The sequence below is a fragment of the Mus pahari genome, chromosome 7, assembly GCF_900095145.1.
Source record: "Mus pahari chromosome 7, PAHARI_EIJ_v1.1, whole genome shotgun sequence".
Taxonomy (NCBI): domain Eukaryota; kingdom Metazoa; phylum Chordata; class Mammalia; order Rodentia; family Muridae; genus Mus; species Mus pahari.
In genome coordinates this window covers 99,789,753-99,803,864 of record NC_034596.1, presented here as the reverse complement: position 1 = coordinate 99,803,864, position 14,112 = coordinate 99,789,753, and the positions used below count along the sequence as shown (strand labels likewise).

General features: G+C 46.3%; 1 protein-coding gene across 1 annotated transcript in view; it reads right to left on the bottom strand.

Annotated features, from left to right (window-relative positions):
• Ak7 (adenylate kinase 7) overlaps positions 1-14,112 on the bottom strand; it is a 68,192-nt gene that overhangs the window by 12,210 nt on the left and 41,870 nt on the right. The window contains exons 12-14 of the mRNA XM_021202570.1: positions 8,502-8,519; positions 5,933-6,021; positions 2,706-2,851 (exon numbers count right to left, since the gene is read on the bottom strand). Of these exons, the coding sequence (XP_021058229.1) occupies positions 2,706-2,851; positions 5,933-6,021; positions 8,502-8,519 (253 nt within the window). The remainder of the gene's footprint in view (positions 1-2,705; positions 2,852-5,932; positions 6,022-8,501; positions 8,520-14,112) is intronic.

Below are 14,112 nucleotides of genomic sequence, written 5' to 3'. Positions count from 1 at the left end.
TGTAGACCAGGCTGGCCTCGAACTCAGAAGTCCGCCTGCCTCTGCCTCCCGAGTGCTGGGATTAAAGGCNTGTGCCACCACATCCAGCTCAAATACTATTTTTTAATTAGAAAAAACATTTCTGGCTTTTTAAGACAAGGCTCACACTGTAGTATAGGCTGGACTTGAGCTCACAGCAATTCTTCTGCCTCAGCCTCTCACTGTGGAATCCAGGCTAGCCTTAAACTTGCGAACTTCTGGCATCTTCCTCCCCTATACTGAGATTACAGGCATATGCCAAGCAGGCCTAGCTTCAGATGTCGTACTGTGTATACATGTGTGTACATGTTTGTATGTAGGTATACATGTGTGTTGCTATGTGCACATGTATGTGGGGGCCAGAGGTATATGTAGGGTGCCTTCTTCCATCACTTCTTATTTGGAGGGACAATGTCCTTAATGAAATTTAGCACCCACCGATTCAGCTAGACTGGCTGGTCATCAGGCTCCAAAGGCTGTACACCCCCAATGGTCGGGTTATAGCCACAGCCAGCATGCCCAGCTAGGAGTTGGGTGTGGTCCTCAGGCTTACAGGGTATAGCAAGCACTTTATGGACTGAGCTGTATCCCCAGCTGGCATATTTTAATTAGCAATCATTACTGGAAACCAGCCATAAACAGAACATTGAGCTTAGAAGTTGTCTCAGAACACAAAGTAGCCATTGTCAGACAAACAGACAAAGAAACCGTGTTGTGTGTAGACTATTCCACCTTTAAAAGGAAAGGCGACGGCATGAACAAAGCTGAGGATAGGACCTAAACTAAACATGCCAGTCACAAGCGTGGTGTGGTTCCCACGTAGGAGGGGCCTGAAGTGCCCAGAGTCACAGAAGAAAACTGTGGCCTGGTGGTCGCCTGGGACAAGGGCAGACAGCAGAAAGGGACACTTTCTAACCGATGGGTGGGAAGTTTGTCAAGCAAGATGTAATCCTAGTACCTGGGAGATGGAAGCAAGAGCATCACAAGTTATCACAAGTTCAAGGTCAGCCTCCAAGGTCACCCTCCACTACACAGTGAATCTAAGGCCAGTCTGGGTTACAAGAGACCTTGTCTCAGAGAGGAAGAGAGAGAGAGAGAGAGAGAGAGAGAGAGAGAGAGAGAGAGAGAGAGAGAGAGAGAGAGAGAGAGAAACACCCAGATAAAATAAAAATCAATTGCTATCAAGAAGAGTGGCATGCCAGTCAGTGGTGGCACATGTCCTTAATCCCAGCACTCAGGAGGCAGAGGCAGGCAGATTTCTGAGTTTGAGGCCAGCCTGGTCTACAGAGTGAGTTCCAGGACAGCCTGGGCTACACAGAGAAACCCTGTCTTGAAATAAACAAAACAAAACAAAACAAAACAAAACAGTGGCACCGGAAGCTACCATGACTGTCGGTAAGAGTAGTGTATAAAGTTGAAGATGTACTTGTACCCATCAGTGGAGCGAGGCTACCATCTTGAACTGCGTGGGTGGCAGCGGCCGAGGACAGTGGAGCTGTAATCTTTCACATGTTGACACTTACTCTGACAGCCATGGGCAGAGTCACATCTAGATCTTGGGACACTGGGGTGGAAATCCCCTTGTCACAGGGGTTCAGGCTCCTGTGTTGTACATAACTTGAGTGATGTACTCTCCCATAGGTTACTGTCCTAGTGTCAGAGGATCTAGCTTTTACCAAAGACAAGCAAAAATAGGGTACATGGTACAGCTTTAAGAGGGTAGTTTGGTGGGGGTGGTTCAAGACAGGGTTTCTCTATGTGGCCCTGGCTGTCCTGGAGCTCTATCTGTAGACTAAGCTGGCCTAGAACTCAGAGATCCTCTACCTCGGGAGTGTTGGAGTTTAAAGGTGTGTGCCACCACGCCCAACTAGGAGGGCAGATCTGATGCTCAGTGTTTGTGCTCCAATCAAACAAAACGAAGGAACAAGAGGCTACAGGGATGGCTCCACAGGAAAAGGTGCACAGGGCTAAGCTCCACCTCTCAAATTCAGTCCCCAGAATTTACATGGTGGGAGGAGAAAATCTATTCCCGAAGCCTGTTCCTTTGACTTCCACACGCATGCCATGGCATGATTACCTCAAAAACTGTCTCCACAGTAAATAAATGCAAAAAGAAAGAAAGAAAGAAAGAAAGAAAGAAAGAAAGAAAGAAAGAAAGAAAGAAAGAAAGAAAGAGAGAGAAAGAGAGAAAGAAAGAAAGAAAGAAAGAAAGAAAGATAGAATGAAAGAAAGAAAGAAAGAAAGAAAGAAAGAAAGAAAGAAAGAAAGAAAGAAAGAAGAAAAGAAAAAGTAAAAAAGAAAAGAAGAGAAAAGAAATGAAATGAAAGAAAGGAAAGTTAGAGGATATGAACCCAGTAACAGAAACCAAGCCCAGAAGGGTGGCACACTGTGGCTGGAATCCTCACGCACTCGTAGGCAGAGGCAGGAGGTTAAAAGAAGTTCAAGGTTACTCATCACTACATAGTTCTAAGAAGCCTGAGCTTCTCAGAAAATAAAAAGTAAGAAAGTCAGAAACACGTTTCTCCAGTTTTTCCTTTAACTGGGCAAATATTTCCCCAACAGTTAGACTATACAAATAAATAAATAAAAAGTAAACTAGAAAAACAGATTCAAGAAGACCAACAAAATGATAAGGTTTCCAACTTAAGAGAGTGTGAACACTCAGAACAGAGAGTGCCCACACTTACGGTTGAACAGGTCTTTCGCTTGATCATAGGTCTTTGGGAAGCCATCCAAAATGAAACCTTGGTTCCTACAAGGCATAGATTTGAGCTTTTCTTTCACAAATCGAATTATATATTGGTCTTCTAGCCGACCTGATTTAAGAAACAAAAACAAAACATAAGTTACTGCAACACGTGCAGGGTGAGGGTGCTCTAAACTCCTTCCCGAGACCGTTGTGTGGACAGACATGCTGTAGAAGACACTCATTCTTTTACTCTTAAAGTTAAAATCAACCCCTGTTGTTTCATTTTTGAGCATGACATGTTTTAGTGCAAAGTTAAACCATCAGTGAGTGAACTGAGCTACAGGAAAGAAAGAGCAGGGGCAGGGGTGCTTGGGAAACCGACTGTGACACAGCTCATGTGTGGAGCTGAGGGGATGGACATCACGCTCTGTGGGGGCAAGTCCTGCCTGCTGGAAGCATTTCCTCTCATTTTATTTTGGGTTTTTCCAGACAGGATTTCTCTGTGGAGCCCTGACTGTCCTGGAACCTGCTCTGTGGACCAGGTTGGCCTTGAACTCACAAAGATCTACCTGTCTCTGCCTCCCAAGTGTTATGATTAAAAGTGTGTGCCAGCACTCTGAAGCTCCTTTTCATTTTTAATTTATGTGCCGCTGTGTGTGCATGCCTGTGTGTCTCACGTGTGTGTGGGTGTCCTTAGACGGTATCGAAGCCGCTGGAACTGGGATCCAATGTGGTTCCAGGTGGTTCTAAGTTGCCTGATGTGCTAGGAGCCTCTCCAAGGGCAGTGCATACTCTCCAGCCCTCCTCCTTTTTATTTTATTTTATTTTATTTTATTTTATTTTATTTTATTTTATTTTGTTAGTTAGTTAGTTAGTTTTTTGAGACAGGGTTTCTCTGTATAGCCCTGGCTGTCCTGGAACTCACTCTATAGATCAGGCTGGCCTCGAACTTAGAAATCGGGCCTGCCTCTGCCTCCCGAGTGCCTGGCTCCTCCTTTTTATTATTATTCTTTTTACATGCTATTTATTTTGTGGGTACACACACGCCATCGGGTGCGTGTTGAGGTCAGAGGACAATTTTGAGAGTCAGTGCTTTCCTGCTACTGAGGTGCCCAGAGTGCCTGCTTCTGCACTCACTTGCAGAAGCCCCCCTTCTCCTAGGGTCTCTGTCTCTCTCTCTCTCTCTCTCTCTCTCTCTCTCTCTCTCTCTCACACACACACACACACACACACACACAGCAAGAACGGTAAGGCTCACCTCTGCACTTTCCCTGAGAAGCACAATAAGGCTTCCTTCTGCAGTTTGCCTCTATATTGCCTCTCAGAAGCCCTGCTCCCCTGCAGCAAACGTGGGGGTTCATTCCACCTCCCTAACAGTTCCAAGGGGACTCAAGGAGCTGAGAGTGCCAGCAGGAATAAGATAGATGACAAGAACCCTGCTTTGGTGGCACCAAGGCCAGCACTCTCCTAGATAACCAGGTGCAGCTGGTGCCTGTCCTTGGAGAAAGGAGATTAGGGTCCCACGCTTAAATCATAGAAAAGAGGTAATCAGAGGTCACAGACAATAGCCGGCCTTAAAACTAGTTCCCGATAGCCTCACAAAAGACACTCTTTAATCACCACCCCCCCCAGCTTCAGTTCCATCCTACCAAATAGTATCCTGTCTGAGTTATGACTTATCTAACCCCTCCTCCACTCCCCTTCACCCTAAGCATTCAAAGAATTTCTAAACACAATGCTTTCTAAACCCTTGCATGCCAGAACCTATGGGTGCTTGCGATCCTAGTCAGGACTTGAAATAAAAAAAGACTGTTTTGCAAATTGCAACAGACTTCACAACTCTTGGGCTTGTCTGGGTTTCCCGAGGACTCAGGGCATAGCACTACCACATGGGTCTTAGAGGAGCTAGAACTCAGGCCTTCATCTTGGCTTCAGTCGCCTTTACCCCTGAGCCATCTCACTGCCCCTCAGTTCTGACCTTAACACATAGTAGTAAATGAATACTTCTGTTGTTGTAGGAGTTAAGCAAGACAGTATTTCAGTATTTTGTGTTGCAGGATATTTGATCATACTGTGAACCCCATGATTTGCTGAAAAACAAACAAACAACTATTTCTTTCTTTCTTTCTTTCTTTCTTTCTTTCTTTCTTTCTTTCTTTATTTATTTATTTATTTTGGTTTTTCGAGACAGGGTTTCTCTGTGTAGCCCTGGCTGTCCTGGAACTCACTCTGTAGACCAGGCCGGTCTCGAACTCAGAAATCCGCCTGCCTCTGCCTCCCAAGTGCTGGAATTAAAGGCGTGTGCCACCATGCCCAGCTCAAACAACTATTTCTTGTTGTGGTGTATCTCAACCTCAGCACACACCTTTTATCCTTCTGGATGGAATACAGACAAGACCTTGGTACACATCTTTAATTCCAAACAATGAAGGTAAAAGTTTTTGGAAGGACTCACCCATGTTTGAAAGTGGTGTCTAACTGAGTGGCAGACAAAGTGATGAACCAGAGAAAGATTTGACAGAACAGGATATGCCCAACTCTCAGGAGAAGAGAGAGAGAAAAAGGGAAGATAGAAAGAGATAAGAAAGAGCAAAAAAGAAGGAAGCAGTTTTACTGGGAACATTGTACAGGTTAAAGAGAGAACAAGCTAGACACAGGTGAAGACAGAAACAGCCAGAGAATGAGAAGGAGCCAAAGATTAGAATAGATTGCCAAAATTAGTATGAGGCCAAGCAGAGCAATTCAGGAAAGAAGCCAAATTGAATCAGCCAACTTAGAGAGAAATTTTGAGCCAGAACAGCTGAGTTAACCAGCCAGCCAGAGGGCAGAAAAAACAAGAAAGTGTGAGCTTATTCAGGAGCAGGTCTCAGGGGCTGAAAACATTCTAGGCACAGGCAAAATTGTGTGGAGGCCAGAAGCTTCTGGAGTTAAGCCTCAGAGATGACAATTATTACAAGAGAATAACAGGCATTGCTTGGTTTTGGACCCTGGGAAAAGGGACTGAGGTGCAGATTTTACATATCAAAGCAGACCTGGCCTCCAGGTTCTCCCAGCATCCCCCAGACTCTCCCTGGCATACCTGGCATACCCTACCCCCAACCCTGAACTTTCCAGCCCAGGGACAGGACTGCCCTTTCCCCAGAGGCTCCTATATAATCAAGACATTCCCCCTCCACACTCCTTCCCTCCCTCCCTCCCTCCCTCCCTCCCTCCCTCCCTCTCCCCCTCTCATCTTCTCCTCCTCTCCCCTCTTCCCTCTCCTCTTTGTCTCTGTCTCTCTTCTCTCTCTCCCCTTCTCTCTCCTCCTTCTCTTTCTCTTCTCTCTCTGCCCCACTCCCCATTTTTGATGACATTCCTGGCCTCAATCAATCCTTGGGGTCAGAGGGCAGCTTCCCAGTAAACCTGCCTATATATAATCTAATCTAGTTTGAATTGGCTCATTCCATCGGCATGGCGAAGAAAAGAACTTATCGATTACATTTTACAACACACGCATTTAGGCTGAGACTCTATCTCAGTGGTAGAGCATGTGCTCCACACAGATGCACAGACGGGGACCTGTGTTTTACATACACACCATCCTCCGCCCTATTCCTCCCCAACAAAAGGAGGCGCTTAGTAAATATTTGCTGGATCTGAACAGCAAACTCAAATTGACTTTCCATGTGTTCAGAAAAGGGCTGAGGCCAGAGCCTAGAGGCTCAGCACCTGCTGGGTGCACCCCTGGGTTTGCTACTCCTAGTAGTTTAAATAATAATTAATAAAATGAGTCCCTAAAGAAAAGTGAAGCTGCAGTCAGACTGTGCTCGCCCTGCCCCCAGGTCACATTTCTGACCTTTGCCCTTTGGTAGGTTCTTTCTTTAGCCCCAACCCAGAGTTCCTGGAAGCTGCTAGGAGAGACTGAGAGGGAGGAGTCTGCTCTACAGAGGGCTTGGCAGTTCAGTCGCTGTGTGCTTGGCTCCACCCCAGCAGGCTACCAGTCCCTGACAGTGGTCAAGTTCAAGGCACAGCCTGTCTGTCTGTCCATGGCTTGATGAGGCCTAAAAGCCAGTGTGTCTCCCAAAGTCCCAAAGACTCTTCCAGGGCCCACATTGCACCTTCAGCTTACCAGGGAGTCTGAAAAGTAAAATCAGTAGTTTGGGGTCGCTTGTTCTCATTTTATGGAGGACAACAAAATGATCTCATGAAAATATCTCTCAAGCTGGGTATGGTGCCACAGGTCATATATATATATATATATATATATATATATATATATATATATATATGAATGAGGTGATAGTCCATTTGATAGAGTGTTTGCCCAGCACATACTAGACTCCAGGTTTGATCCCCAGCACTACATACAGGGTATGGTGGCACACACCTGCAATACCAGCACTCAGGAGTGAGGGGCAGGAGGATCAGGAGTTCGAGACCACCCTTCACTACTTAGCCAATTTGAGGCCAGCCTTGGCTACAAGAGACTGGGCCTCAAAATGAACAAATGAACAAAGTATGTAAAAACAAAGCAAACCAAACCAAAAACCTTTCCTTTCTTCTACTTTCTGTGTCACACAGGTCACTGGTAGTAAGAATTCAGAAAGTCTTGTCTTTCAGAAACTCAAGTGTCATGGTGAAACTAACAGGAAGTCAAAGGTATTGTTTAGCACAAGAGATTCCCCCTAATGATTCCACACCACTTTCTTGTAGGGTTCATAGTTGGCACAAAGAAATAAGTAAAGAAGTAAATCCAAACTTTGCAAAAAAATCAAAGGACTTACTAGTGTTTGACATGGACTTTATTTAAGCAGCTGGTTTTCGTTTTCTAGAGGGTCTATTTATTTATCTCTCTTTGGGGTGTGTGTGTGTGTGTGTGTGTGTGTGTGTGTGAATATTTTACGCTGCTGAGTGTGCCTTTATATAGCGTCCAGATGACGATGCTTGGGGCCCTGCTCCTGCACTCTCCACCTCATTCCCTTGAGTCAGGTTCTCTGGCTGGACCTGGAGCAAGCCTGGTAGCCAGCAACCGCAGCCACCCCGACTGACTCCACACTCGGTAGCTAGCTCTGGGGTTACAGATAGATAGCTGAGATCCTCTTTGTTTTAAACACTGAAGGTTGCCATTACTTTCTGCTCATTCCGAAGAGAGGTGTGTCCAGTAGGTGACAATGGAGTTCCTGCAGCAGTTTTTGGTCACTTGGAATAGTAGAGGCATGGCCAATGCAGTGGTTTGAATGAGGAATGTCCCCCATAGGCATGGGTGTTTGAACCCCGGGTCCCTAGTAGGTGGTGCTGTTCTGGTTTGGAAACTTTAGACGGTGTGTACATGATTGAGTGCTGGCTTTGAGCATTTATAGTCTCACCTACTTCTTGTTCTCCTTATGCTTCATGCTTGGACTTGAAGATGTAAGCCCCCCACTTCCTACTCCTGCTCCCACATCTGCTGCTTGCTCCCATGCCTCCCAAGAGGGACTCTTCCTGCTCTGGAACCTTAAGCTCAAGTAAATTATAAGTTGCTTTGGTCATGGGGTTTCATGACAGCAACAGAAAAGTAATACAGAGAGGTACACTAAGGGATTGCCTACGTGTCTTTCTCTGGACAACTCTCAGCTCCCTAGAGATAATCCATGACCTTTGGACAATGTCGAGGTCTATCTGAGGCAGGGGACTGCCCCTTTATGCTTACTTGTTCAGGGATAAATGCTACAATGTTCATTTGAGAGTCACAGTACAGTGTATGTGGTGTATTCAGGAAATAGGATGGTAACCATAAAGAAGCAGATGAACACCTCCCTCATCTCTTACTCGTGACAGGAGCAGCAAGAACCTGCTTAACACAAATTTCCCCAATAGAATATAAGCTGTAATCTGCAGGTTGTGCCTGCTTTCCTATATAGCTGCCGTTTTGCATTTAAAAAGAAATCCAAAACAAAATTTATTTTGGAGTCTGGCGAGATGCTCGGGCGTTTGGAGCACTGGCTGTTCTCCCAGAGAACCCTGTTTCTTACATCTCTAGTGCTCAACTAGCAGCAGGAAACCACCAGCAACTCATGGATAATTTTTTTTATTTATTTAAAGAGATATTTATTTTTGTTTCATGTGTCTAGGTGTTTTTGCCTGTATGTATGTGCCTGTTTGTATGTGCACCACATACGTGCTTGGTGCCTGTGGAGGTCAGAAGATGTCAGATCCTCCAAAACTGAGTGATTCAGGGTTGTGAGCTTCCATGTGGGTGCTGGGAATTGAATGAATCCAGGTCCTCTTCAAGAGCACCCCGTGCTCTCAACCCTGAACAAACTCTCCAGTCCTCTCATTTTTCGTCTCTTGACTCATCTCTCCCACCAACCTCCATCCATCTTCTCCTCTCTTCAACTTCTATAATCCCCTCTATATTTGACTTTTGTTTTTGTTTTTTCTTTTCAAAACAGGGTTTCTCTGTGTAGTCCTGGCTGTCCTGGAACTCACTCTGTAGACAGGCTGGCCTTGAACTCAGAAATCTGCCTGCCTCTGCCTCCCAAGTGCTGGGATTAAAGGTGTGTGCCACCACCGCCCAGCTTGACTTCTTTTTAAAAGATGCTCCACAAACAAGATTACAAGGCTCCTGCCGGTAATCTCAGCATTCAGAAGGCTAAGTCAGGAGGATCCCTGAGAGTCTGAGGCTAGCCTTGGCTACATAGTGAGTTCGAAGTCACTTGGGCTATCTAGAAAGACCCTGTCTCATAAAGTCTCAAAGAGAGAACACACATGTGCTTTCCATGTGACTCCCTTTCTTATTTCACTTCACAGATGCATTCCTGTTCCTAGAAGAGGGATGTCTCAGGTACTTTTTGTTTTCTCCTCGGTTCTTCTTGAGCTATGGTCTAGCTGACCTCAAAGTCCAGGTCCCCTTGCCTTGGCCTCCCAAGAACACAGTTGTGGAATGCTATGCCTGGTTAGCTTCCTTTTCAAAGATAGAGTAAGATTCCTCTATGTGTAGGGGGAGGGAGAGTGAGAGAAGCCATGTACATGAGCACGTGTGTCAGTGTGTCCATGTGTGTGTCCACGCATGTGTCCGTGTGTGTCTGTGTGGATGCCATCAGGCATCTTCATCAGTAGCTCTCGATCTTACTTTTTGTAAAATTAAAACAAAAAACCTTTAGATTTATTTATTTTATTTGTTATGAATGCTTTACTCACATGTATGTCTATGCACCAAGTACATACTTAGCGCCTGAGAAGGTCAGAAGAGGGTATTGTATCTCCTGGAACTAGAGTGATGGATGGTTGCGAGTCACCACATGAGTGCTGGGAATCAGACACAGGTCCTCTACAATAACGATAGGCATTTTTTTTTTTTTTTTTTTGGTTTTTCAAGACAGGGTTTCTCTGTGTAGCCCTGGCTGTCCTGGAACTCACTTTGTAGACCAGGCTGGCCTCGAACTAAGAAACCCGCCTGCCTCTGCTTCCCGAGTGCTGGAATTAAAGGCGTGCGCCACCACGCCCGGCACGATAGGCATTTTTATCTGCAGAGCCATTGCTCCATCCCCTCCGCCTGATTTTTATTTTCTTGAGACAGGGTTTTCTACATAGCCCTTGCTATCCTGTATCTCACTATGTAGACCAGGCTGGCCTCAAACTCATAGATCCACTTGCCTTTGCCTGCAGAGTGGGAGATTCGAGGCGTGCACCATCACAGTCTACTTTCCACCTTAGATTTTGAGACAGGGACTCTCACTGAACCTGGAGGTCCCTAATGTGGGTAGCAGGCTGGCCAGTCACCTCTAGGGATTCACCTTCTACCAGCCCCCCACCCTCCCAGTGTTAGGGCTACAGATGTGGGCCAGGCATCTGAGCTCAGGTCCTTGGGTTTGGCAGCAGGAAGTTTTATCAACTGAGGCATCTCCCCAGCCCCTTTTATGGTTTTAGACAGGATCTCTCTGTTAACCCCAGGCTGCCCTGGAACTCATGATTCTCCCTCAGCTTCCCCATCTGCCCGTCTATGCTTTACTACCTTGGGAATTCCCACAGTGCTTTCCATAAGAGCTGGATTTGTCTACTTTTAAATGAAGCCCCACTGGACACAGCTTTTAAACCACGACCTTGCTTTTCTTCTCTTTAATTTTTACTCTATATTTTCCAATATTAAGAATAATTAAAGCCGGGTGGTGGTGGCACACGCCTTTAATCCCAGTACTTGGGAGGCAGAGACAGGCGGATTTCTGAGTTCGAGGCCAGCCTGGTCTACAGAGTGAGTTCCAGGACAGCCAGGGCTACACAGAGAAACCCTGTCTCGAAAAACAAAAACAAACAACAAAAAAATTAAAATGTTGCTATTAACCCACATTCATAATCACTAAAATAGGGTTTAAAAGTAGCTGCCAAGCCAAGACTCTCCAGTATCCTGTGCTCAGGGAAGATGTGACGTGGTAAGGAGCGTGAAGATTCGTCCATTCTTAGTATAAAACTCCCAGACAAACCTCACCAGCCACGTTCGGCTCTGCTGATCCGAGTGAGCACAGAGAACTCATAGCTGAGGCATTCTGGCTGAAGGGCAGATGGGGGTGGGAGCTATGACCAGGACTGTGGCGCACTTCCCTCTGGGGATGGGAAACTGGTGCTGTTGGAGACCTTGGAACTGAGAGGGTCACATGAGGGGAGAGTGAACTCCCCAGGTGTGCTGGACACCTGTCCCTGCAGAGGGTACAAAGGTCTTGTTTTGTTCAAACACACTCAAGGTTCATGTTCTCAGTTCAAGTAAACACAGACAGGAGGGATTTATGGACAGTCTTGATGTCCTAGTTTCGTTTCTGTTGCTGTGTTTAAAATATCATGACAAAAGCATTGTAGGAGAAAATGGTTATTTGGGCTCCAGTTACAGGTTTATGGTTCATCAGTGCCTGGAAATGAAAGTGGTAAGAACTGAAAAGCCAGACACACCCTCCACAGTCAGGAGCAGAGAGAAATGAATGCATGCATGTTCAGCTCCTCCTCTATGCTTACATGGTCCAAACCCCTTGCCTAAGGGATGATGCCACCCAGGGTGGGCCTAGTCTTCAGTGTTAATTAGCAAGCAAGACAGTCTCCCACAGACATACCCACAGTCCTGGGGAATCCCTAACTAGAACTCTCATCCTAGGTGATTCTAGGTTGTGCCAAGTTGACCATTAAAACTAATCAGCAGACTTCAGGAATTGAAGATCTTCCTAGAGTAACAGAAGACCAGATAAACACCTCTAATTCTGTAGGAAGTGGGGAGTGTGTGTTGGGGTGCCAGTTAGGAGAGGTCATGGCAGAAGAGTAGTGAGTTTGAGGATAGACTGGCTACACAAGGAGACCCAATCTCAGAGCACCAAAACGAAGCAATATAAAGACAATGTCTGTCTCATTCTGTAGGTTGAGTATGGGATGTCCAGGCCCCTTCTCTAGAGCCTGCACAGTTCACTGTGCCCTGTTTGGGCTCCTAAAGCCCAGCCATAATGTCCCTACCATCTCTAAACATTCCATTCAGCAGATTCTTTCCATAGCTCCTTCCGGTGGAATGCCTTATCTTGAGGGATTTCCCTCCCCTCCCCAAGGTGGGAGAGAACAAGGGCTGTGGGGGAAGCCAGGGCTGGTTTAGACTCTAAACACAGACTGTGGATCCAAGAAAGTCTCCTGGGCAAGGCAGAGGCCTCACTGTATCTTCAAATATCAGCCTGGTTTGTTTTTTATTATTTTTTTTATTTTATTTTATTTTATTTGTGTGTGTGTGTGTGTGTTGGCCCCATTCCTCTTGGGTAAATCTGTATTTAAACTTCATTTCCTCATGGGCATACCAAGGCAGAGACAAGGCTAGGTCAGCCTGCGGTTGGAGGGAAAGAGCTAACATGGACTAGAGAGAGAGACTGACCAAAGATCTTAAAAGGTAAGGGGGTGTAACTAGATACTCAAGGGCTGGGGCCAGAGTCTGTTCTCTGCAAGCCAATCAAAGATGCCCGGGCAGTGGCATGTCCCCTGTGTGGGGTATTACACAGGTGACCAGAGTGTTTTGGAGTTAGTGCCACAGCCGGGCTAGCAGTTACTTGAGAAAATGCTTTTGCTTAAAACACACTGATGTCTCATTTGGGCCCACAAGGTAATAAAAGCAGACTGGAGGGCAGGCAATCCTCAGTCACTGCTCCTCTGTCCTCTATGCTTTGGGTCAGACTCCCACTGAGCTCCGCAGACAGGCACGTTGTTAAACTGCTCAGGGAAATCTTCTGAAAACTGCCAGGCCAATCCCCACCACAGGTCCCCCACCTCCCAGGCTGAGGACACAATGAGAACAGTGGTTGTCCCGAGCCTGCAGTCACTTTGGACTTGGAAACAGCAGAACCTCACAGACAGACCTCATAGATCGCTCCAAACCACCTTTTCATGGGAACAGGCTTGTCTCTCTGGAGACAAAGATTTCTCCATTCCATCCTAAGGAACCTGGACCTGGATGATCTGCGGGGTCATGTGCCAGTGAAGACTGCTTAACCATGCATCCCCTCACCCTGCCCAGGTCTTCCCTTGCTATGATAAAGTCATGTTAGTAGCTAGAAGATGAACTGTTCACTTAGTATCTGCCCCTAAAGGGCCACTGTGACGCAAACCCTTTCCTGTCTTTTCTTGGTTGCTGTTACCTCCGGGTCAGGTGGTGGGATCTTACTGTGTGGGAACCCCTAAGGTTGGGTCTGTTTGGGGGCTCCTGTTTCTTTAGGATCGGGGATTAGATTCCCAACCACTGTGGCGATGGTTAGCTGGAAAGAGTCCTGTCTTGGTGCCAGGGGTGTAGTATTGCAGAAGAAATCTCTAAGGCAGAAGTTCTGTGGACTGTGATTCCTCTGGGGGTTAAACTGACAGGTGTCACATGACAGTTATCCTGCATGTCAGATGTTTACAGTATGATTCATAACAGTGGTAAAATTACAGTCACGAAATAGAAGCAAAGATAATTGTATAGATGGGGATCACCACAACATGAGGAACTGAATTAAAGGGTGGCAGCACTGGGAAGGTTGAGAGCCACTGCCTAAGAGGGCCAAGGAAGACAGTCAGGGTCTATGCCACAGGACACGTGCCACGCCAGAAAGAGCAGCAAGCTTCCAGTGCATTCTGCCATCTGAGGAAGCTGTGTCCTTGTGACCTAGTGCCCACTTAGACCATGGAGCGTCAGAAATAGCCACTGACAAGAGCAGAGTAAGGAAGAAGGGAACAAAGGAGCCACTTGAGAGCCTGACCAGGCGGGAGTCCCAAACATTGACTGTACGCAGCTTGGTTTGTGTGCGGTGTTAGAATCTCTACGTTAAAGTGAGGATGTGTACTGGTGATGCTGCGATTCACAGTGACAGCCCTGAGAACACTAAGAAACTGCTCTGTCACAGCTCCACGCTGCCAACTTCTTCTTCTTCTTTTTTGTTTTTGTTTTTGTTTTTTTTTTT